This window comes from Erpetoichthys calabaricus, chromosome 17 (assembly GCF_900747795.2).
Source record: "Erpetoichthys calabaricus chromosome 17, fErpCal1.3, whole genome shotgun sequence".
Classification (NCBI taxonomy): Eukaryota; Metazoa; Chordata; class Cladistia; order Polypteriformes; family Polypteridae; genus Erpetoichthys; species Erpetoichthys calabaricus.
Genome location: NC_041410.2, coordinates 14,272,925 through 14,297,577, shown reverse-complemented (window position 1 = coordinate 14,297,577; position 24,653 = coordinate 14,272,925). Strand labels below are relative to the sequence as shown.

General features: G+C 37.8%; 1 protein-coding gene across 4 annotated transcripts in view; it reads right to left on the bottom strand.

The window, feature by feature from the left end:
• The window catches only part of dmxl2 (Dmx-like 2), a 140,037-nt gene that overhangs the window by 58,620 nt on the left and 56,764 nt on the right, over nt 1-24,653 (bottom strand). For all 4 annotated transcript variants that reach the window (XM_028823544.2, XM_028823546.2, XM_028823545.2 and 1 more), the window contains exons 9-18: nt 24,539-24,653; nt 23,821-24,027; nt 19,844-20,106; nt 18,931-19,633; nt 18,444-18,565; nt 14,453-14,542; nt 13,713-13,830; nt 5,069-5,188; nt 2,957-3,184; nt 971-2,647 (exon numbers count right to left, since the gene is read on the bottom strand). The exon at nt 24,539-24,653 is cut by the window's right edge and continues 60 nt beyond it. In XM_028823544.2, coding sequence (XP_028679377.1) covers nt 971-2,647; nt 2,957-3,184; nt 5,069-5,188; nt 13,713-13,830; nt 14,453-14,542; nt 18,444-18,565; nt 18,931-19,633; nt 19,844-20,106; nt 23,821-24,027; nt 24,539-24,653 — 3,643 coding nt within the window. The remainder of the gene's footprint in view (nt 1-970; nt 2,648-2,956; nt 3,185-5,068; nt 5,189-13,712; nt 13,831-14,452; nt 14,543-18,443; nt 18,566-18,930; nt 19,634-19,843; nt 20,107-23,820; nt 24,028-24,538) is intronic.

Genomic DNA, 24,653 nt, shown 5'->3' with positions numbered 1-24,653 from the left:
CTAAGTTGATTTGTGGTAATAAATTGGCCCTGTGTGAATGATAACGAGTGCTCTACCCACGATGGTTTCTGACTTATTCAGGATGCTGCCGGCAGAGGCTCTGGTTTCTTTTTAACACATTTATAGATTTTTTATGCACATCAGAATTAGCTCTGAAGAGAAAGGGAATGCAAAACAGGTTTGCATCTTAATTCTGAAACCAAAGCCATCCTAGCCATGAATTATCAATGATAATTTATACCGAATGGAACAGGGGTTAAAGATGATGCCTCAAAGCTCCAAAGGCCCAGACTAAAGTCCAACTTCAAACACCAACTGTGTGCAGTCTGAACATTAATGCTGCATCTGTATGGGTTCAAAGCCATTCATATTAAAGTAACTGTTAATAAAAATGAATGAGTCTGGGTTTGTGCACAGATATACCAGAAATATTCATGGTAGGATTGTGTTTCGTACCCAGAGCTGCTAGAATAGGCTCAGTCTCCATGACACCCTGCAAGGAAGTAAACGGGAACAAGAAATGTGCACGTAAGGAATGAGTTCAATTGTATTTTTTTTTTCTTCCCCAATGTTGTCAAAGTAAATTTCTTCTGGAAATTTACATTTAAAAATGTGCATAGTCAATATAGTTTTCTGTGAACAGGCAGCTAAAAAGGTGTGTGTTTTGTATTTGGCGGCCTGCAAAACACACTTACTGCCTATAGGTCAGGAAAATGGTAACCATTTATAATATGCACTATATGAAGAGGATTTTACATTGTGGTATTTAGAATTCAAAGCAAACAACATCAATAAAATCATTGAGTCTCATTTGTTTACTATGTATGCTTTCACACATCTGTTCATTCATATTTTAGTCTTGCTTAATTGACATCTAATGTTAAAGGGGCTAGAGGCTATCCTGCTTATTCATACTGACAATCTCTTTATCTTATATTAATAAAAAAGAAATTTAAAATGATACACTTACCTCTATAACCTTTAGCTCTGTTTTGTCCAATTTCAGTGCTCGTTGTAGCAACAGTGTCAGCCAATGCAACCAAGAACATCTGCTCAAGACGAGTTAACCCTGGCAAACTGGAGTGCATGAGATGGCTTGACAATACCTGGGCATGCTCTGGTCCAAAGTACGTGGGGCCATATTGTGACAAATTAATGACTCTTGATTTGCTTTCCTTCTTTTCGGCAGCAAAGCTAACAAAGTCATCGGTCGTTATTGGGTGAACTTGAAAGAGATCATCATACTGGTCTCCCGATGAAAACTGTGCTTGACTTTCTGTCCCCGTAGGAACTTTTCCAGTTTCCTCCACAGATTTGTAGGAAGTATCCATGTCAGCAGACAGCAAGGCATACAGTGGTAAAGGAGGTATTGAATCAATTTCAGTATAATCACGGCCACCTTCTCTACCAGCTATAATGGTATCTTTTCCAGTGCTGCCACTTACACTGATTGTACGAGAAAGATGACGTCTCGCTCCACCTTCCCCAGCATCCGGATCTCTGACAACAGCAACCTCTCCCGCAATACATTTGACCAAATGGGAAAGAATTGCTTTTGCTCGACGAACCCTTCCAAGATCCATGAGTTCCAAGAGTTGTGTGGGGTGATACTGAGGAAGTGTAGGTGAAAGGAAATGTGCTGCTTCAAAAAGCCCACCATCCTGCACAACTGATGGAGATACAAAAGCATCATCTGATATTGTAGGACCATCAAAAACACTAAGCTTCTTGGTAATAGTTCTACCAAAAACACCTGGGCCCTGAAGATCCTCGGAAAGATCCTCACATTCTTCTTTGTCCTGTAATTTCTTATCTTGTTTCCATTGCGCATAAACATGCATTTCACAGTCCATTCCAACAACAAGTATCCCATCCCTAACCCATGACAGTGATACTGGTAGAGAAGGTGTACCATCCACAGAAGACACAAGGTCCACAGATCTTAAGAGAACCCATTTAGATTTAATTCCTTGCTTAATGCTTCCACCAAGAGGCAACGTGATGACCGCCATTCCATCCTTGCTGCTAGTCTGCTCATTCACAATACCAGAAAGCCTCCCATACATCAGAATATTTGATCCCACACCCACAGTAAGGATATGAGAACCATCTTCTTTGGATAGCCAGTCAAGATGAACAAAGTGCTTTATATTTGGGGTCATGTAATTGTCTTTGTTGAGATATAAATCAGATTTGCTATAAACAAACAAGTTACTGTCCACACTAACTCTAGGGTCTAGCACATTTTCCACTTTGGCTAAATCATCTAAAACAATCGTCTGTTCTGGAACCCATTCAGAACCTCCCGTAGATTCACACTCAAAAATACACACATGCATAGAAAATTCTTTTGCTACACAGCCATTATTCTGAACCAGCTTCTTGGAGGCAACAGCAAGACGTCCAGTATAGGAGCAGCTAACAGCAACTGGTCTTCCAGAAATGCACACTGCACTGCAGCTGTCATCTTCTTCGTTCATCATAGACCACTGCTTCCATCTGTAAATACAGCCTTCATCAGTATCCTTTGAGGCTGTATTTGAGTCCGCAGAACAGCACCAAAACCTTACTTTGCCATCTGTGCAGGCTGTTACAATTAAGTAAGGTGCCAGACACACTGGATAAATTGAGGAGGAGCTCAGATGACCTACACAAATTAAATACATGTTTAAGGGGGTATATAAATAAAACATGATTATTAAATACATAAATTAAAAATCAATCTCAGATGCTTTCACAAAAATAACTTTCCCTAAATTATAAATCAAAAACAAAATGCACTATCACCTCAAGTAAATGCCAAAATCAACACTTTTCATTGCAATGTGAGATTTAAGATTTGGGGTAATTCTTGCTGTCAAATTTATTAACTTCGCTTGACTACTAATTATAATGTTATGCTTCTGTTAATGTATTGTTAAATTTACATGACATATTTTCTGTTCAAAAAAATTACCTGCAGAAGGAGTAGCACGAATCACTTCAACTCCGTCAGGAAGGTTCATTGGTTGACTGTACACCAATTTAGAGTCCAAGACGAGCTTACTAGCAGTTTGAAGGTTAGCTGTCGATGATGACCGTGGTAGTGGACTTTGTCCTGGTGAGGTATCTGGGGAAGAGTCCGCATTGTTTTGTTCTGGAACTGTGAGCTGGCTTTGAAAAGTTTGTTCTGATGCAGTCTGACCTTTAACAGATGAAAAGCCACATTTACTCAACGTGAAATTTATTTTTGACCAACACGTTTTTCTAACATTTAGAAAACAAGAGGCATAAATGCACACTATTTAGCAAACATGAGCAAAACAGGAACTGATGAGCAATGTGGCCTTGAAAATAGTGCTTTCATTCTGAAAAGATTCCTAAATTAGACTGCTTGTAAGCACTTTCATGAAATAATATTCTCAAATCAACTTAAACCAACTGAAGAGTCACAACAAATAAGAACCAATCCTGCTGGCATTGGGCACAAAACAGGAAAAAGGATTACAAAGGACATCAGTTCAATGTAGGGCATTTTTAAACACACACTGACAGTCGGCTAACTTAGGGTCAACAATTAAGCTAGCAAGCCCTTCTTTGTGAATGAATGTAGGAGGAAAACCCGGAATGACACGGCAAGAATGTGCTTATTTCACACATGAAAAAGGAACCCAGGACAGTAGATCTGTGAGAAACAGCAACCCAGGACACAAGATCAGTGAGACAACAGAGCTAACTACCATGCTTCCCCCAATTAAGGAAATGATCCTTGATAAATGTCAATTGTTATGTTTAGACTCTGGCTAATTAGAAAAAATGCATCTACCTAGTTAAGCATATATTATAAAGGCACCAATCACTAATTTTACAGGAAATGGTTAACACTGACCTCTTGCTGCCTGACTGGCATTGGAGGCAGATGGAAAGTTTAAAAATGCAGAGTATGGACAGCTGCACACCCGTCAATAGAAACTAATAGAATAAAAAAAGTACTTTTAGCTAACTATCTTTTCTAAAGTGACTGTTTTGACAACAATCTACATATAAGCTCTTGATGCCCTGTTCTGAGACCTGCCCTCAGTAAATGAGCCTCTGCCTGTCTTCAGAGTTTTTGTCAGCCATTACCAGACTACCTATGGCAGTCTCCAGTGAACTTTATTCAAGTTTTCTTCATTAATTTGCTCATGTACACTTACCACATTATGCATTTGATGCTATCTGGGGTCCAATTTATCAGCAGTTCCACCTAGCCGAAACAAACTTCACCAATGCTGCCAACAATACCTTATCAGTAACTTATGCAGTAATGTTCTAATATATCTGGATAAGATAGTGTGCATAATGCAAATGTTATGGCTAGCTTAAATACTTTTCATTACTGGCCCAATTTGAAATATGTGACAAATTTAACCAATATTTACCTTGATAAAGTAGGATTTTGAGTATATTCCATGAAGTTAACTGCTTTTATATATTCATTTTTTCAAGGGCATACTTTCAAATGTCAACATGTACTGTCAAATATAATTTTATGAAATGAAAAATATATTTCTGCGACAATACCTGTAAACATCTCCAAAATTGGCAAGATGCAGCACAGAAAAGAAATGCTACAAAGTGACTTCAAATCAAAATAACTTCAGTGATTGATTCTGGACGTTGTGTTGTAGACATGGTGAGTTGTCTGAGCACATGCATTATTGCTTAAAAAACTAGTTTTTGTTTTTTTATTTATAGTTGTAAATTTCACAATACTTGAGAAAAATTAATTTGCATGAATAAAAAACATCTCAGATTACACAGGCCAAACAATCTAGGCTGCATCCAATAAATCCATAGCCTCCTGATGCGCATTCATCAGGTAGTTTCTATTCAAAGGTGGCATGCATGGAATTCAAAACACTTCTCATGTGTAAATGTGACTGCGATGTAAGTCTAGGTTCAAAGGCTACACAAGAGAACACTGTACTAATCAAATGATCATAGTCGAACTATTAAAACACATTTAAATTCACACGACTGACACAATACAAGTAACAGAAACCTCAGTTTGAATAACACATTCATATTTGAGATGTTTAACACTTACCAACACAAGCCTTCACAGATTTTAAATGTAGATGCCACATCTGAAGAATAGAACGTCCTTCACTGTCTTTTTCAATCACCACAAGAAAAAACTTTTCTGAAAATGGTGGGGGGCTATATCCTGATAAAATTAATGCAAACGTAGATTACATTGATGTTAATGCCAAGTCAATCAACAAAGATTTTTACATTTTAAAATATTTACTTAAAAAAAATCAACAATAAAAAAACAATTTTACTGTATTATGTATCCAAAACATCTATGTTTTAAATAAAAATAAATCTTTGCATTTATATAGTGCTTTTCTCACTACTCAAAGCGCTCAGCAATTGCAGGTTAAGGGCCTTGCTCAAGAGCCTAACAGAGCCCTTATTGGCATTTACGGGATTCGAACTGGCAACCTTTCGATTGCCAGTGCAGATCCCTGGCCTCAGAGCCACCACTCCGCCTACTCCGTTTTACTGAAAAAAAAAGAACTAAAATATGGAAATAAAAACAAACTGCTCAAAAATATAAACAATGCAAAAAAACAATGCTTCCATTGGCCAAACAAGTGGCATTATAAAATAGGATAAAAAAGGACTGTTAAATTTAAAGCAACAATCACTTATACTTTACTAACAAAATATTGAAAATAAAGTAAATCTATTAATAATGTGTTAGCTGTGTATTTATATTTGTTACAAATATGTAGTAGTTATAGTGAATAACCCTTAGTTATTTCAATAAAAAACTGGTAACATGGGGGTATTCCAAAACTTGTGACCATTTTAACAATGGCTTTCTTATTGCCACTTGACCCGTCAAATCTGCAGCTTGTTGAAAGTGAGACTTGTTTACTTCCATCACTGTTAAGCTGTTACCCTGTGAGGTGTTTATCATGCAATCTGCTGACTCTGAAAGACTTGTGTTCTGATTCTGTTGTGGCTTAGGGTCTGCCAGACCTGTTCCAGTTAAGAGATTCCTCCAGTTTCCAAGCTCCCTTCTGACAGTGCAGGAAGCTAAACTCACTGACACCTTGGCTTTCTTACCAAGTTCTCTGAATGACACCTACACTTTCAAGAGTTGTAATGGTCTATCAGGTCAGTTAGGAAATCTAATCCTCCCTACATGTCCTGATCTGCTCCTCCAGTTCTCCCTTGTACATACTGGGGCATCCTATTTAAAATTAAAAACTACCTCAACTGATTTCTGTAGATCTGCCCAGTAACCTTTCCTAGGAAGCTCATTGTGGCCACTGATTTTTTTTTTTTTTCATATTGTATTTAACTTTTCCCAAGATGATCCGCTGTGGCAACCCCTAACGGGAGCAGCCGACATAAGAAGAAGAAGTAGTTAACTTTTCCCAACACCTACTAGCCTGGTTGACATTTGTCTGACCTTTCCAAGTAGTCGAACAGTTTCCTCAATCTGCTTTGAGACAGTCCAATACACATTCTCCATGGCCTCGCCAAACTCTACCCATGCATAGGTACTGACTTAAGCTACTGTTTCCAGCTGTCATCTTTTGGCATGCCAGTAACTCTCAGACAAATCTACAGATGCTCCAGTTACATCTGCATGAAAGGCCTCTCTCTTAAGTTCTCAAGTGCTCCCAACTAGTGATGCCTTGAATAGGGTTCATTTTGATTCTATGTCCCTGACATCTCGTGAAATGAAGAAGAAGTTCATCTAGAGGTAAGAGCCGAACTCCTTCTAAACATTGTAATCTGATAGTTTGTAGCGGGGCTACATAATAGTATATTCTATGTTTGTGCCGAGTGTGTTTTGTTTTCATCATCCCGTTTACTGTCCGTTATGTGTGCATCAGTGAATGTTGTCCCTGTAAGTGCAGAGGGGAAGGATGATCAAAGTCAAAGTCAAAATGAACTTTATTGTCATCTCAGCCATATACAAGTATACAGACAGACGAAATGCCAAGCGAAGGGTCCACAGTGTAACAACATGACGTGCAAATAATAAATTAAAAACAGAATTAAATTTAAATTTAAAATTAAAACACAAACAAGACAAGACATTGTGCAAAGACAAGACAAAGACGTAGCAGCAATATTGATGTGTAAGATATGTAATATAATAAATAAATAATAAATAACAGATATAGATAATACAGAAATTATCAGTGTATGATAATAGTTGTTTAAGACATGTATAAACAATGACAGGTCAGAATGTTTCACAGCAGAAGGATAACAAGAGTGTCAAAATAATAATATTTAAAGGTCAGTATGAGATTTTCAGTTCTTTTCTACCTGCACACTTGTCTTTGCAGGACAGTGGCTCGCATGTATAAAAGTTCTGTTTTTAGAGGTGGTTGAGGCCTTGTGGAAGGTCCCAGGGGGCAGCCTGGTGTTAAGGAGTCTAACAGCTTGGGGGTAAAAACTCTCCTGCAGCCTGGCAGATCTGGCTTTGATGCTGCAGTATCTTCTCTAGGATGGCAGAAGTGTGAAAAGTCCATGTGAGGGGTGTAAGGGGTCCTGCACAATGCTGCAGGCCTTGCGGACGCTACATTTGTAAAATATGTCCTGTAGTGAAGGGAGAGGCACCCCAATAATGTTCTCTGCTGTCTTGACTATCCTTTGCAGGCGCTTGCGGTCGGATATGTTGCAGTTGCCATACAAGACCGTGATGCAGCTGGTCAGAACACTCTCAATGGTGCCTCTGTAGAACATGGTGAGAGACCGCAGCCCCGAGATGGAAATCAGTTGTTTACGCACCAGATACAGCCGGGACATTTTACATTTAAAAAAGAGGAGAGGCGAGAGGTGAGGACAGAGAGACAGAGAGGAAAAGAAGACAATTTAACCATCCATCTACAAATTCAACTACCAATCCTACATCATGACAGCCAGAGCCGAGAAACCCTGGGGTTTGAATTCATTCTAACCATTGCCAGGACTTTTATGGTGAGGTCGTTTTATTGTCGGGAGGAAGCACAACATCACCACAGCCAGTTTCAATACCGCCTGACTTTATTTTAGGACACATTTTTCGCCACATTTTCAACTACTGTGTTTATCCAATCCATGTTTGTATTTGTGTTGTGTGCTTTTGTTTATTGTTTAGGGGCAAGGGAGGGTTTAATGTAAATATTTGTATTCTTATATATAGTAATTAGTCACTGGTGTTTTTGGGATAAGTGGTGGTTTTCGCGCACATATATATTTATTATTGAATGTTTGTCTGTCTTTTATTTTCCAATATATCAGTGTTTAATTTTACATACCTTTTTACTGTTTCTGGTTATTTCGTCGTATCGGGAAAAATAAGACAACTTGTAAGGAGTACGGCTTGTTATTAGAACAAGAAACCTCAGGTAATCCAAGGAATAAGTCTTGGTAGTGTAGTGGTCGGACATTACAAGTTTTCTGTAAACAGCGTCATAAATTATTTAAGTCTTCCAGTTCTCTGCTGTCTTCTGAAAGTCAATTTAAACTATGGGGAATTTAAACATGCTGTTCATTATGGACAATCCATGACTAGCACAGAAATACAACAATTCATTGCTTTTCCAGGTATTTCCATTATTCCCCATATGAATCTCCAAGTGGGGCTACTAAGTAAGCACATGGTACCCTTTCAAGCACCAAATCCAACATCCTTGGACGGTGAGATAGCTTGTGATGGTGAAGGGCTGATAAAGAATAAGAATTCATAATTTGACTTTCATAAACATTCTAATTAAATATAAAAGAACCTCACCGGGAACAGGGTTAGGGTTACTTGAACCCATTCCTAGCAATAGCTGTGGAAATGGTACTTGCCAATGGGTATATGTGGGCTGGATGATCCATGTAACACAGTCATGCTCAGCTCAGAAGAGCTGCATGGAACTGCTATGTGCTCTCACCACCAACATGGCAAAGGGAGTTGGTTAAGTGCAATGCCCATTAGATGACAGGCAAGTGAAAGATGAACACGATACCTGGGCAATGAAAACTGAGTCTTGGAACATGAAATATTACTTCTTTGATGCTTTGTACCTTATTAAAACTTGACTTGTCTATTATTATTGTTATTACTACATTTCTGCTTTCAAGATTATAAAAGCATCTCTCTTCATATCTCTGATGAAAACATTAAAAAGATCGGTAAAGACGCAACAGCAACAAGGTACATTTCATTTATCTTGACCACTTCATCATAACTTTGAGCGGAAGAGAAGATAAACATAGTTTCTTTACTAATAATTCTTTTCAAAAATAAAGAATCAGATCTGACATGGATGTAATGTAATCCGTTTTTTTTTTCCCATAAACACAATACCCAAGGGATCTGTTCAAATCAGCTTATATTTGAAATGAAGATTGAAAAGCAAAGCAGCTGGCCACACGGCAGGGTAGAAAACAATATACCAGCGTCACTGCATCCCATGATAATGGTTGATTACAAAAGAAAAATGGAGGCTCCAGCAACAAAATAGATATTAAACAGGTAAAAATGCTTACATACAGCACTGTGATGATCACAGTGTAGAAACATAAATGATACACTGTAATGTTTTCCAAGAAGCAATGTGCTAATATTCTGGGAGTTATTAGATTCATTAAATTGACATGAAAATTAGACAAGGTACCTGGAGGCAGCATAACAAGTAAACATCTCGCCACGAAAATACAGACATTACCTGTGTGTGTTAGTATGTGGTACTTTTAGTAAGTGATAATCATGAAGTCAATGAAGGTTTCTGAGAATTAGTATGGACTACTGGCAGGTAAGAAATACATGAAAATAAGAAATAAAAATCTGAATTTGTCTGTTTAAAACAGAAAATGAAACCAATTCACAGTAACCTTTATATGTTTATGTAATTCACTTAAAGAATAATAATATAATCTGAACAATCTGGCAGACTGATATAATGAAATTGGCTTTGGGTCAATGGTAGACTGTTCACTAATTAAATCAAAGACATACAATATTTGAAATGTCTGTGTCTCCTGAAAGTCAATTTAAGCTAGGGGCAAACATTAACTGAAATAAAATTTAAGCTCTTTGTAATCTAGAGAGACCAATATAGAGATGACTACTGTATATGGCTAATTTCATCATGATATTTGGCCTCTTCTTTGTAATTCTTGGCTATACTTTATGTTCAAAATGTACATTTTAATATACATCTCCTCTTTTAATGTGCATATTTGTTATACTACACAATTTCTCCCTTTTTTATTTTATGTTATTATCTGTTGATTGTTTACAAAAATCAACGGCTCTCTTGTGCCTGATGTTCATTCAATATTTATATACTTAGTATTTACCAGTGTTAAGATTTTCTTACTTAATGGCTTGCTGTTCTGTCTTACCACATACTTCTATCTACTACCTTACAAATGATACCCATCATGTACAATTTCCGATAAAATTAGATATAAAGAATTTTTTAATTTTAAACTTTTAAATAAATGTTATTTTCCAGATCACAAAATAAATAAAAAAAAACTTCACGACATCAATAAAATACTTTCAACTTTTTAAAGCAAATCATGCACATACTTAATTGATAATAATAATACAAAATATTTATATAGTTTGCTTGTAAAATTACATCAGAATTTTTTTATATGTTGGGGAAGAAGTATCTTTTTATTAGTATTATCTAGTATTGTGAATTTCCCCTTGGGATTAATAAAGTATCTATCTATCTATCTATCTATCTATCTATCTATCTATCTATCTATCTATCTATCTATCTATCTATCTATCTATCTATCTATCTATCTATCTATCTATCTATCTATCTAATTATAACTGTTAAATGGAGTCTTTAAAATGTAATAATGCTTCCTTTACTATACTGTAGAATGAGTAATGTCATGAGCTCAATTCAGAAACATTTTATCTTTTAATATTAATCTGCTCCTGTGGGCCCACCACCTGAAGGAGGAATAAGGGCCGATGTGACCTGGGCAGCAGTTAAAGGCAGAGATCTTGGCGGACTGGAATCGGAAAGTGGAGTAAAAACGCCTTGGGAGGAAATGAATGTGAGTTAAGGAGCGAGGCGTTCTATTACCAACTAGGTATAGTCAGGCTCATGTCCACCTACTTGCGTGGTTCTGGACACAAACATCTCAAAAGAGGCTAGGCCAGTGGTGGCGAATTTATGGCACACATGCCGGAGGGGGCACTCAGAACCCTCTCTGTGGGCACGCACGCCATCACCCCAGCACAGAGTTCGTTACTAGAAAGCCAGAGGGACGCGCGTTCGGGATGCTCTCCGCTCCCCTCTCCCTCTCCACGCACACCTGAGGACATTTCTCTCATCACCCGCCCCTCTGCCCAGCAGCCCAATGGGAGTGCTTCCTCCCTCCCTTGTCTGGGGTAAGGCGGGTGGCTCACATGCAGCGTGAAGGTGCAGCGTGGACAGCAATATGTTGAGTCTGTGGCGAAGGTGATTCCTGTGGTGGGGTTGGAGGGGATGTGGTATAGTGGGTCCACATCTCAAAATTGAAAAGGCTACTTTTAATAGATAATCGCTGCACTCGCGGCTTAGAGGGGGGTGTGGCAGTGTGGCCGGAGCTGTTCCCGGGAGCTTTGTGATGTGGGCGGTCCTCGCTTAAGTGCACAGGTGAGGAGTCATCCACATTTGTAATTGTTTCCGGGAGCTGCTACTCGCCACACCTGATCCACGAGAGAGAGAGAGAACGGGAACTGGAACGGAGGTTAATGGGGAAGACCTGCGTGAAACACTTGAGAAGATAGAAGGGATGACAAAGGACAGCACAGTTAGTTCTGAAAATGAAATCCTTAAAGTGTGGAATTCTCTGTAAAATAATTTTAAGTCAATGAAAGTACTTGTAATTGCTTTCCTTACTTTGTTTGGACCATCTTATGCTTGTAAGCAGCTGTTTTCAACTTTGAATTATATCAAATCTGACACCAGAAACAGACTAATAGATGACCTGAGTGCCGTTCTCAAACTTACAAAGTATGAGCCAAGGTTAGACAAATTATCAGCATGCATACAACAGCAAAAATCACATTAATTGTTCAAAAGCATGCCAAATGCAAACTTTTACCTTTCAATAAAAAGTTGTTTGTATCATTGAAAGCTCTGTTATTGAGTTTTTTCTTTTAAGACAAAAGATGTTAATGTACGAGTTGTTTTTTCTAAACTAAAACCTCAGTATTCCGGTTAAACTGCCGTGTTGGCACTTTGCGATAAACAAGTGGGCTTTGGGTTTCAGTTTGGGCACTCGGTCTCTAAAAGGTTTGCAGTCACTGGGCTAGGCTCTTCTTTACTCAAGGAGCTGCCCAGGGGGAAAGGTGTTGGGTAAGAGTGGGCTTCTTACTGAGCACCTGCCTGATCGATGCCATGTTGGAGCGCATCAGAAAGAGTGAGAGGCCTGCCTCTGTGCTGCTGAAGGTGGCGGAATGGAGGACTTTGACTGTCATATGTGCTTACGTACCAAGTGGCCTTGTTCATGAATGAAGGGGAAAAGGAATGGTGAGATTGACAGATGGATATGGGATGGCGAGATCGACAGATGGATAAGGGATGGCAAGATCAACAGACGGATAGGGGAAAGCAAGCACAGTTATGCAAGGATCCTTAGTGGTGAAGAAGGAGCTGAGCCAGAAAGGAAAGCTCTTAACCGTCGATCTACATCCTTACCCTCACCTCTGGTCATAACCTTTAGGTAATGACTGAAAGAATGAGATCATGGGAAAAAGCAGCCGAAATGTGCTTTCTCCGCAGAATGGCTAAGCTGTGCCTTAGAGATATGGTGAGAACCACAGATATCCATGAGAGGCAAGAAGAAGAGCTACTGACCCTCCACATTGAGCCAATTGAGGTGGTTTGGGTATCTGACACAGATGCCTCCCTGCAGAGGTTTTATGGGCAAGACAATTTGGGAGAAGACCCAGGGCTTCATTGTGGTTTGAGACCTTCCACGGTAAACTCCAACACAATGCATTTTACAACTACAGATATACAAGACAATCATTTAGATCAATTTTTGTTTTTACACTTGGAGCATGTTTGGACAAGACAGGAGAGGAACTAGTGAACTTGTGATTAAAAGTTTGGTAATTTGGCTACTGTACTACACTGCCTAATTAAAATATCAAAACATATTTGTACATTTATTCTATGTGGCAAAAGCTTAGGGACTTGAAAATTTCCAGGCATTGTAGTGCTGGACGACTGAGGACTTTATTTTGTGTCACTGAATGCATTTTAATAGTTAGGAATTCCTATAAAGCATAAAATATGTAAAAACGCAGCCTTGTCAAAGTTTAAACTACCAAGGTATTATAATAAAGGTATTCTACAGTTCTTTAATGTGCTAACAAGCTGACTGACAGTTTTTTTTTACCTTACTTGATGTGAGCACTGCTAATTTACTGTGTATTTATGAAAGTCATTAATTTTAAAATTTTCAGCAAGACCCAAGAATGGACAATGTAATATATATTTACAAATTAATAGCTCACAGAACTATTAAACATTTAGTCTGTCACAACCATATCTGATTTACATAACATGAACAGGAGTTGCAAACAAGTTTTTTTTTATTTCTGTCAATTTTGTCAGACACCGTATTCTTGGATTCACTTAATTATAAAGTAATAGTCTATATATTACATTTAATTTGTGAAATTAAGCTAGATATCTGCCAGCAGGGACAAATGAAATTACCTTGAATTGTTTGAAAGCGTAAAGTTTCCATTTCCACATCAACAGTATTATAATGGGGTTTATAACCCAAGATGAAGTCCTCTTGAAAGACATGAAGAAGTTGTGTATTTGAGCCACACTAAAAATAAACAGATTTTTTGAAATCATAAGCTATAGAACATTTGTAATCATATGGCAACATCATAAGAAATTTTTTAAAATAAATGAACAGGTTTAGGCGGCATGGTGGCGCAGTGAGTAGCGCTGCTGCCTCGCAATTGGGAGACCTGGGGACCTGGGTTCGCTTCCCGGGTCCTCCCTGCGTTGAGTTTGCATGTTCTCCCCGTGTCTGCGTGGGTTTCCTCCCACAGTCCAAAGACATGCAGGTTAGGTGGATTGGCGATTCTACATTGGCCCTAGTGTGTGCTTGGTGTGTGGGTGTGTGTCCTGCGGTGGGTTGGCACCCTGCCCGGGATTGATTCCTGCCTTGTGCCCTGTGTTGGCTGGGATTGGCTCCAGCAGACCCCCGTGACCCTGTGTTAGGATATAGCGGGTTGGATAATGGATGGATGAACAGCTTTAAACATTACATTTACTAAACAGAAACTATTTTTTAATAATCGATGGCAAAATCTATTACCCACATTCTTAATTATTTGAAGATAACATGATCTCAGAATATGACAATTCAGTTTTGGATATGAAAACTACAAGCTATATTAAACGATACTTTTCAAACCATGAGATGTGTGCATACTTACCTGGCTTGTTATGATGTCTTGCTCAATAATACATCCGGGTCGAGCTGTGGATTGTTGGCTTACAATATTAAAAACCTCTCCAACAAGTTTCTAATTAACACAAAGATTAAAAAAAAAAATAGAATCTAGAATTATTTAATATACTTTATTCAATAACATCTAATTAATAAAGTGTAGATTAGAAATGATTAACTTTAAAACAAAATAAGCTAGTGTCATTTCAAATATTTTTTCTTTTCATATTGTTATATCATCAGGGAGGGCATCCGGTGTAAAATTTTGCCAAATCAATATGCGGACAACAATTTTGGATGATCCACTGTGGCAACCCCTAACGGGAGCAGCCAAAAGAAGAAGATATTTTTAAGGTGTAGAAGATGTTTAATGCACAAAAAGGAAAAAAAATGTATGTAAAGATTTATTGGTTTATTTCTCACTGTAACACTTAAAAAAGGGTACAACACTGGTTAGGTATATAATAGGAAGATATATGTGTGTATAGCTTGTACGGATTTATTTTTTATTACTTACTTATTATTATTCTTACCTAATGTAATTTATTTTTCTTTTCTTGCTAATGATTTCTTTGACATCTAAAGCACTTTGAGCTACATTCTGTGTATGAAAAAGTGGTACAGAGATAAATATTGTTGGCTCTCCTCTAGAAAGATGACCATTGACTTTACTGCCTTAGGCATCTCGTGAAAACTTGATTGTCTCCATTTATTCCACCCTGCTATTATAGACGTGCAAGCAAAGTCCACACTCAATGGCTGCATAGTACCCTTGTATAGCATTAGTTACAACATTACTGCAGTGTTTAATATTGTATGGATACCCTCCCTGTACATTAAAGACTACATTTTTACATTGTTTGTGCGAAAACAGAAACGTTTAAACATACAAAAAAGTGCACAAAAAGTTGAATGTGCCAAAACAAGATGAGCCAAAGTAAAAAATGAGACCTTTTCACATTTCACCAAACACCACAGAGTACTAACTTGAAAAGGCATGTAAGCCCATTGCTAATGTAATATAAAATTATTATTGTGTTATGACAAAAAACACTGCATGGTATGTTTAGCCATTCAAACATTTGGTACTTATTTCAAAAATAGATTTGGTGTGAACTATAAAAATTTGCATTTCAGTTTGAAGATTTGACTTTACAGATATGACAAGTTAAGCCTTGTTCTCTAGATAAAAAGAAAAAGTGAAGTAAGCACATTTAACAGAGCTGCCCGCCAAAACACCTCTGCTGCATCTGACAAATCAGACAACACAGGACCCTGCGATCCCCGTGTCCAAGGGTCTGAATTCACAAAACAGGCAGCTGGACATGGCAATAGATCATGTCAGCTTTTCATGAATTGAATACAAGCTAATCAAACAAAAGCAACTGAAGGCTCGTCAGTGCCAATTACAACTGAGTCATTCAACTGACAGCTGCCACGGTGTTTATTTGCAGTATTTTACTTTGCATTACCCTCAGTATTGGGAAATGCGAGTTGTGTTTTAAAGCCATCTGCAAAAACCCCTTAGACCGCAACACGAAAGACATAGGCTGGACTGAACAGGCCTATTGTAGATACTGTATTGTTTGTTTTAGAAGTCATATTTTCAGTGTTAAAGTCAACTCATTCATCCATTTCAGAACCTGCTTATTCAATTTCACGGTCACAGGTAATGTTAAAGGCTCATTCTACAGTGCGTTTACCTCCACTCCATTTAAAATGTCATTACATCAAGTCTAAAGAAAAGGCATCAATCTCTACAAAAAAAAACAAAAACACTCACACGCATGCACAGAATCACTTAAAACTACATGAAAAACTAGAAATTTAAAGCCTTGTAATCATAGTAAATTCTTATCAGTATCTGGAACCCAAAACTCCTGGCATTTCCTTATTTATTTGTAGTGTTTATACTGTAATTTTTGGTATTGTTTGATTGCTTTTAGGTGTTGACTATGTAATTCTTATGAAACTCCTTATTTATTGTGACCACTTTTGTTGTAATTGGTTTTCATTTCATCACCCCCGTGTACGGAACTGCATTTTGAACGAAGCATACAGGATTATATGAAAGGGAGAAATGCATGTTCACAAAAGATATGTATTATTTGTTTTTTTATATTTATTAGCCTGTTTTTTCAAATGTTTCTAACACATTATATTCATTTATGGTATTATGGGGCTTTTAGAACAGTTTTGATGAAAACAGACCATTCAGTCCAACAAAACCCGTCAATCCTATTCATGTAATTTCTCCATAATAGCCTCATTTTGAATTCTGAAGGCCCCTAAATACTACTACACCATTATATAACTTACTCCATGTGCCTAAGGCTCTGTGTGAACAAAAAACTTCAAACATTGGTACAGAATTTAAACTTAATTAGCTTTTGTCTGTGTCCCGATGTTCTTGTTGAACAACCGATTTTTACTTCTGGGATCCACTTTACTAATTCATCCTGTGCAAATTCACTACTTAACTTTAAATACATCACATATAATCATAAAGAGAAGAGCCAAAAAATTACAAAATTTTGAAAATTTTATAGCACAGAAATGAAAAAAGTAAATAATAACAGCTGAAATGCTGAGTTTGTAAAAAGCTGATGAAGACTAACTAAATTTCTTTTTACAGTAATCCCTCGCTACTTCGCGGTTCACTTTTTGCGGATTCACGACTTCGCGGATTTCATATGTAAGCATATCTAAATTCATAACGCGGATTTTTCGCTGCTTCGCGGGTTTCTGCTGACAATGGGTCTTTTTACTTGCTTCCTCAGTTGGTTTGCCCAGTTGATTTCATACAAGAGATGCTATTGGCGGATGGCTGAGAAGCTACCCAATCAGAGCACGCAGTTAAGTTCCTGTGTGCTGCTGATTGGCTCAGCGACGGAGTGTTGCATTAACCAGGAAGTCTCATCTCACTCATTCATCATTAACGTGCTAATGCTTCAGGGGCCGTGTCCAAGCACCAACAGAAGATGCAAATGATTGCAGAAAAGGTAAAAGTTTTGGATATGTTGAAGGAAGGGAACAGCTACACCGCTGCAGGACATCGATTCTTTTTATTTAAAAAGGAGGAAAAGCATATAAGATCTACGGCCGCAGTGTCCTTTAACCAGGGTGCAAAACAAGTTGCAAGTGGACGTGATAAGGCAGTAGTCTGGATGAAATCTGCTTTAGGAATCTTTGCAACAAGGTCGACGACGTCATGACCGCCTACAAGCTGCTACGTGTACTTCGCTATACAGTAAGTGTAAACTTATCTACCGATTTCATATTTCTTAGCAGTTGTCCCTGTTTTTAATAGAGTAAATGGTGGGTTGTAAACAATACAGGGAGGGTTTAAAAATGTCCAAATACACGTTAAATAATTAAATAAATATAGTGTCCCTACTTCGCGGAAATTCAGTTATCGCGGTCGGCCTTGGAACCTATCTCCCGCGATAAGTGAGGGATTACTGTATTTTACAGATGCATGCTCACACAGTCAATGCTGGACTGTATTGACAAATATTTTGAACAAATTATCAGCAGATATTAAAGTGCCTTTGTGAGTTTACAAGATTCTTCTACAGATATATGGTGCATGCACAGGACTAAAAGCAAAAATAGGCAACAAGCTGAGATCTAGTCCCCTTTCGTTATCTCGCGTCCTGTTTATAAACTTTATCTATATTAAGAATTATTAGGAAAACACTTCTGGAAATTTTAATTTGTGCACTTTGTTATATAATAAAAATGTAATGTGGAGCTAATATTATTTTAATCCTTACTCAAAAAGGAGTACAGAATTAAGCAGTGAAGGGGTCTCATTTTTAGATTTAACAAAATAAGTGTTAAGACCTAATTAGTTTTTTCAGCAGTTTTCCCTTATATAATTTCTGTCTTTTTCTGGTGGTAATGAGAAAAGTTAGTTGCCCTGAAATGCTTTTGACCAAAAGTATGAAAAACAGCAAACTGAAGGGTTAACTTACAGAAATTTCTGGGTCAGAAAGTTCATCTAAAAGTTTTCGAGCATCCACGACAGCCTGGTACAGCCTAAGATTCTTACCATCAGAAGCCACGAAGCAAGCACTTGCAGAATTGCAGTATGTACCTAAAATAAAAATTGATGAACCTAGTTAAATTGAAGTAATTAAAACAACATAATGGCTACTGGTAATTAAAAAGGTCAAGAAAAAGCTAATCAGATTGCTACTATTTTTAGTATTATAATAATCTAAAGAGAACTATTACAGGACAACATGTCAACTGCTTAGGTAAGAAAAAAACATGCAGTTGAGGATTTAAATGCATAAATGGTGGCTTAGTGTCTACAAGAATACAGTAACCACCTGCAGAAATGACATAAATCAGTAAAGATGTAAATACTATAACAACAGTATATAGCACCACATTCATCATCTGCTTTATTACTGGTGTGCAAAACCACAATCAATCAATAAATAACGAGAAACTCACCGAGGCAATAACTTGGTATTAATGTTGGAAGCCAGGCAACATTGGAAAATGCAGAGGTATGAAGAGAATTTATTCTTGCTAACTCAGAAACACCCCCAGTGCATGACAAGGGTCCAATATGATCAACACGCCAAAGGATCAGTTCACTATATATTGCATTAGGGTCATGGAAGGTTCGAGTTGCTGCATTTTTTAGCTGTGCTTTTGAAAGTCCCCTTAATGGTTTTACAGTCTGCAACATTCGCTTTTCTTTTTCCAAATCCCAGTCTTCTTCTAACTCTGGTGTTAACAAGGCATTGTGATGTGAAGAAGTCAGCAATAATGGAAGTACAGTATGGCAAGCCAAGTCGTTTAGATGGAAGCGATGTCCACAATATCTAAACTTGTGGGTAACCATTAAGACTGAGGAGAAGGCAGACTTCTCTGCAAATGTAACAGCCCACTGATTCAGGGATCCATCGATGTGTTTCGAAACCATCATCACTGCAGGGCTATTTACAGTTGCCACCAATGGTCCAGTTCGTGAGCTGATCACATTCGTTGTTGATGCACTTTGAGGAATGGTTTTACTTATCTTCTTTTGTGGACTGGTTTCAGCTGAATCTTTCTCAGGAAATGTGCAGGCATACATCATAATATTCTTGCTTAAAGAATTGGCATCACCAGTGGGAAAAGCAACAGGAATTCGAGAAGAAAATGAAACCTTAAGGTTTTAAGCAAAAAACAGATCAGACATGTTTTAATCACTGGAAGGTTAAAAATATTCGAAGAAAGATGAAGCAATGACGAAGGGGCAGGGATAGGTCAATATATTTAACTCTAAACAACTGAGAAAAGAGGGGTATGCAGAAAATAGTCTGTGTACACTGGATGTAGAGAGTATAATAAAGAAAATATGTAATGCACAATATACCTGAACCTGTCTGAAGATTCCTGGAATATATTCGTCTAAATATTTCACATGCCACACTAAAAATGATCCATCAATAGGATGTATTGTAAACAGCATGTCTGGGTTTTTGTTCCACTCTGTAATAAGCATTTCCATTTTGCGATCAAGCAGCACAGTAGGGAGTGGGACACTAGTACTTGAACCTGGAGATGATGCTTTTGTACTTCCTTCCTGCTCAGCTTCTTCGTGCTCCGATGAACCTTTATCTGATGCATCATCCAAATCTATGAAAGATAAAAAAATATTAAAATGCATGTAATATGGCCAACCCAACTTCAAATACATACACCAAACAGCACTAAAGGATTTTTAAAATATAGAAACCCAGGAAAGGCTTATATTAAACTAGCTGTGTAAGGCCGTGCTGTAAAAAGCCCAGGGTCGTAGAAACTATTGAAATTGTCAGAAAACAAATGAAATGTAGAGATGTCAGGTAATTGTAAGGAACTACTTTGGGCATCTCTCTCCTAGGAGGATTCATTTTGCTGACATGCGTGTATCGCTTGTGCATTAGCGGCGGAAGGAAAAGTAAAAGGGATACCATTTTGTCGATATTAGCGGCTAAGCGACTTTGTCTTTCTTCTGAGGTTTCGTCTTGCTGACGTGCTGGCCTCGCTTATGTTATTAGCGGCTAAGCGAGTTTTTCGTTTCCTCGGAGGTGGACCCCTTACCCCGACTCCACCTCTTAATTCCGGGCCGGCCGGACAGACACACACACTTCCACGTGTAGATGTTTATATATAAGATTATGCCAGACACCAGGTGAAAACATCAGACCCCTTTAGTTTTCCTATCAGGCATACATTGCTCAGAACAACAGCATATGTAACACAAGGCCTACTTTCATTTAGACAAAGTGGGTGTGCAAGGATCAAATATTGCATGTAATTATAAGAATCATATGTTTGACTTCTAAAGAGATTTTTTAAACACCCTGAAGCCTATTACTGCTGGGATACGAGCTAAGGTTAATGAAGATGAATGCCCCTTTAGTGTCTTGGATTTCTGACTGCTTCAAGGGTAGATGACAATTTATGAGACTATAGAGGATAGTGTCAGAGTGGATGACCAACAAATCTCATGTGCAATGGAAAAAAACCTAGCAACTGCCATTTTTTTTTCAGAATTGAGTTTGTTTTAGGTTTTTGGAGTTACTAGGTCTTTCCTGATGTTATAAGGTAGTGGTGATGGCCAAATATGTCTTCATTCTAGTCATAGCATGATGGAAGAAGCTCATATGTACATAGTATTTTACATACTGCAAGGCAAAAACCTAGCAACTCCACTGACCAATGACAGACTGCCTTCCAATGAAAATGTTGGATTACGATCACGTGATTTAAATGTTGTGAATATGTGATTTAAATGGCAGGTGTTGTTGATTCGTGGAAAAAAAAAAAAAAACAAAATTGTGTATGTGAAGCTCAGGAAAAATGAAATCTAGAGATTGTTAATTATAGGGCCGACATCATTTTCTCAATTTGCTGAAAACTTGAAAGATGTGACATACTAGGTTTTCCCATAGTTGGTGAGAAATCTATGGCCACGTACTGTTCTGTGTTCATCCTAAATGCATCATACTTTCCATACATTAATCGGACATGATATCAGAGGAAGTTTTTGAATAAGTTCAAGTTTCAGGTTCAAAGTTTATTGTCATGTACACAGTAAGGAAACACTTTTCCCTGTACAATGAAATTCTTTTTTTGCTGTCCACACCAAATGACAAAACCAATGTATACAGATAAACATTATCTATCTGCTACCTATTATTTATAAGTAACAGAGGCAGCATAAAGTATAAAAACAGAATAGAAGTATAAAGTGTAATGTGCAGGTAGGTGTGTGATGGACAAGTCAAATACAGTTGTGTGAGGTAGACAGAATGAGATGAACAATGGTTATAAACTCCAGTCAGTTATTTACGAGTCTAATGGCCTTGGGAAAGTAAGAGTTCTTTAGCCTGGAGGTCCTGCATTTCATATTTCTATACCTCCTGTCTGAGGGTAGAAGTGTGAACAGTTCGTGTTGGGGGTCTCAGTTGGGTCCCTGAGGATCAAGGTAGTTCTCCTACGGACTCTGCAGTTGTAGATGCTCTGCAGAGAGGGCAGTGGGGTCCTGGTGATCTTCTCAGCAGTCTTTACCACTCCCAGCAAGCGTTTGTGGTCCATAGCGGTAGTGTTGCCGTACCACACGGTGATGCAGCTGGTCAAGATGCTCTCAACAATGCAGCTGTAAAAGTTGCCGAGGATCTTAGTCGACATACCAAACTTCCTCAGCCTCCTCAGAAAGTACAGACACTGCTGGGCCCTCTTGACCAGTTGTGTAGTGTTAAGTGTCCAAGTGAGGTCCTCACTGATGTAGACGCCCAGGTATTTAATGCTTCTCACCCTCTCCACTTCAAGCACTTGGATGAACAGTGGCCAGTGAGGTCTACAATCCTTCCTCATGTCGACTATCATCTCCTTCATCTTGTCTGTGTTGAGGGTGAGGTTGTTGTCCTCACACCATGACTCCAGACTGGCCACCTCCCTCCTGTAGGCCATGTAAGACCCAATATTAGCAAAACCAAGGAGATGATGATATACTTGAGTAAGAGAAAAGCTTCCCTGACTCTGGCCTTCATCTACAGAGTGGAATTTGAGATGTCCCATATACACTGAGTAAGCACCTGGTGGTATGATATGGGCAGAAATTTGAATTCAGCTGCAAACAGTGAAATTGCAAAAGAATAGTATCAGGGTTGATTGTATTTCTGGAGGATGCACTAGTTCCTTGGTGTGGGCAGAACATTTCTGTTTATTTTTTTATCACTTTGTAGTTGCTATCCCCTTAGAGAGTGTTATTTTGGACCATTAGCATGAGAACACGAGGTTCCAACAGACTTAACAACACAATCTGGAAGGCTGGCTCTCTTCTGGAGACTTGCTTCACCTTTCTGTTCCTAGATGGGAGAAGTGGAGCATGCTGCTGTAATCCAATCAATTTAATCTCTGATGTGTTACGCATTCAGAGAATTTCTTTTACACAAAACATTTGCAAAAAGCTGTTGTTTAAGCTGTTGCCCTTCCTTTAGCTTGAAATTGTCTGGCCATTCTCTACCAGGCTGCAGAATTGGAATTCCCTGTATTTTTTTTTATACTTTATTGTCCCATTCTCATTAAGATCTAGAGACTGTAAAGTGCAGCAATCCCAAGGAAGGCAGCGTCAAAAAAGACATCTCACAACCAACACTCCTCTTATGGTCAGATTCACTTATATTAAACATTTTGACCATTCTAATATTCAGTTGAACAATAACTTAAAACTTTTTCCATGTCTGCATGCTGCATACATATTCAGTGTGTGTATTGTACTGAAAAAACTGTGGTAACGTGATTGGCTGTTTGGAGGATCACTATACAGTAGCAGTCAAAGATAGAAACCCAGTAAAGGCTTGTACTCAGACATATCAGACACAAGTTGAAAATCGCACTAAAGCAGCCCCAACAAAAGAAAGCAATTTCTTCACACTGAGATCAAAATTTTGTATATCCTAAACTTTTTCCTTTTTAATGCTATATTTCTTATGAAAACACTGCCATGCTCTGAAGAGAGTTCTTCTCAAAATGAAGACCAAACAGATAAAATCCCACATCCATCCATGCTTCTTGCCTTTCCCTCTCCAATTACCTCGGTCATTCCTGGAATTGTTTCCATTAAAATCAGATTTATCCATTAAAGCAATTAATGATGATTAACTAACAACTCTTACATTTTAACACTACAATGAACGTTAAACATTCTCTTATTCAGTTTCACTTCCATTTCAATTAAGTCCTGTATATTTGTCAAATAAAGCTCCCAACACTAACTGACAGCTGCAAACACCTAAACAACTTCTTACATTTCATGTCTATAAACCGTTACACAATAAAATACACATTTAAGCTATTTACCAAGGTCAAATTTCATATGTAAGCCTTCATGATCAAGCTCTTCACATGCATGCTCTAGCTGCTGGTCAGAGATCTTCCTAAGCTGCTGCATAAATGAATCCATTGAAGAGGTGAAACTGAGATCCTTATTGTTAAGCCAGTGGACAACAAAACCACCATTTCCTTCATCAAATGTAAAAGGTGTTCCAGTCAACAAAGAAGGTATATCTAAAAAAAAAAAAAAAAGTTCATAAATTCAAAATAAGTTAGTTTCAAGAACTAGAACTTTTTTCATCAAGGTGTTTTTCCCCAGCATTGAAATATTATATACAAAATTATTAAAATATGATAAAGTGAAATAAAAAAATCTAATTATGGCTGAAACAACTTTAAAAAATGTTATTTTAAGAAGATATATGTTCAAATTGACAACATTTTTTAAATCACCATGTTCAGGTTAAAATTTGGGCAGCTAATTTTATTATTTTTAAGGCATACTATTGTTTATTAAGGTTAAAAAAAAAAACAAAAACACAGAGTTAGATATCAGGAAGTCCAAACTTCCAATCACACACATACTGTACTCTTTGTTCTTGTTTCATAATGTAATCACAAAGTATTCTTGATGTCTGGTGAAGACACAAATGCATTACCAAATGATTCTTGGCTCAAGCAAGTGCTCCTTCCTAGCTCTTTATAAAAATTATGAAGAAGAAAAAAAAAAAATCAATTACATTACCTGTATTGGGGTTGATACTTGCTGCAATGTGAAAATGGCAAAGTGCATTAGCATGATGAGAAATGTGTCTATGAACTTCATGGGAACCAAGCTGGCTTGGCAAAACCTCTGTATG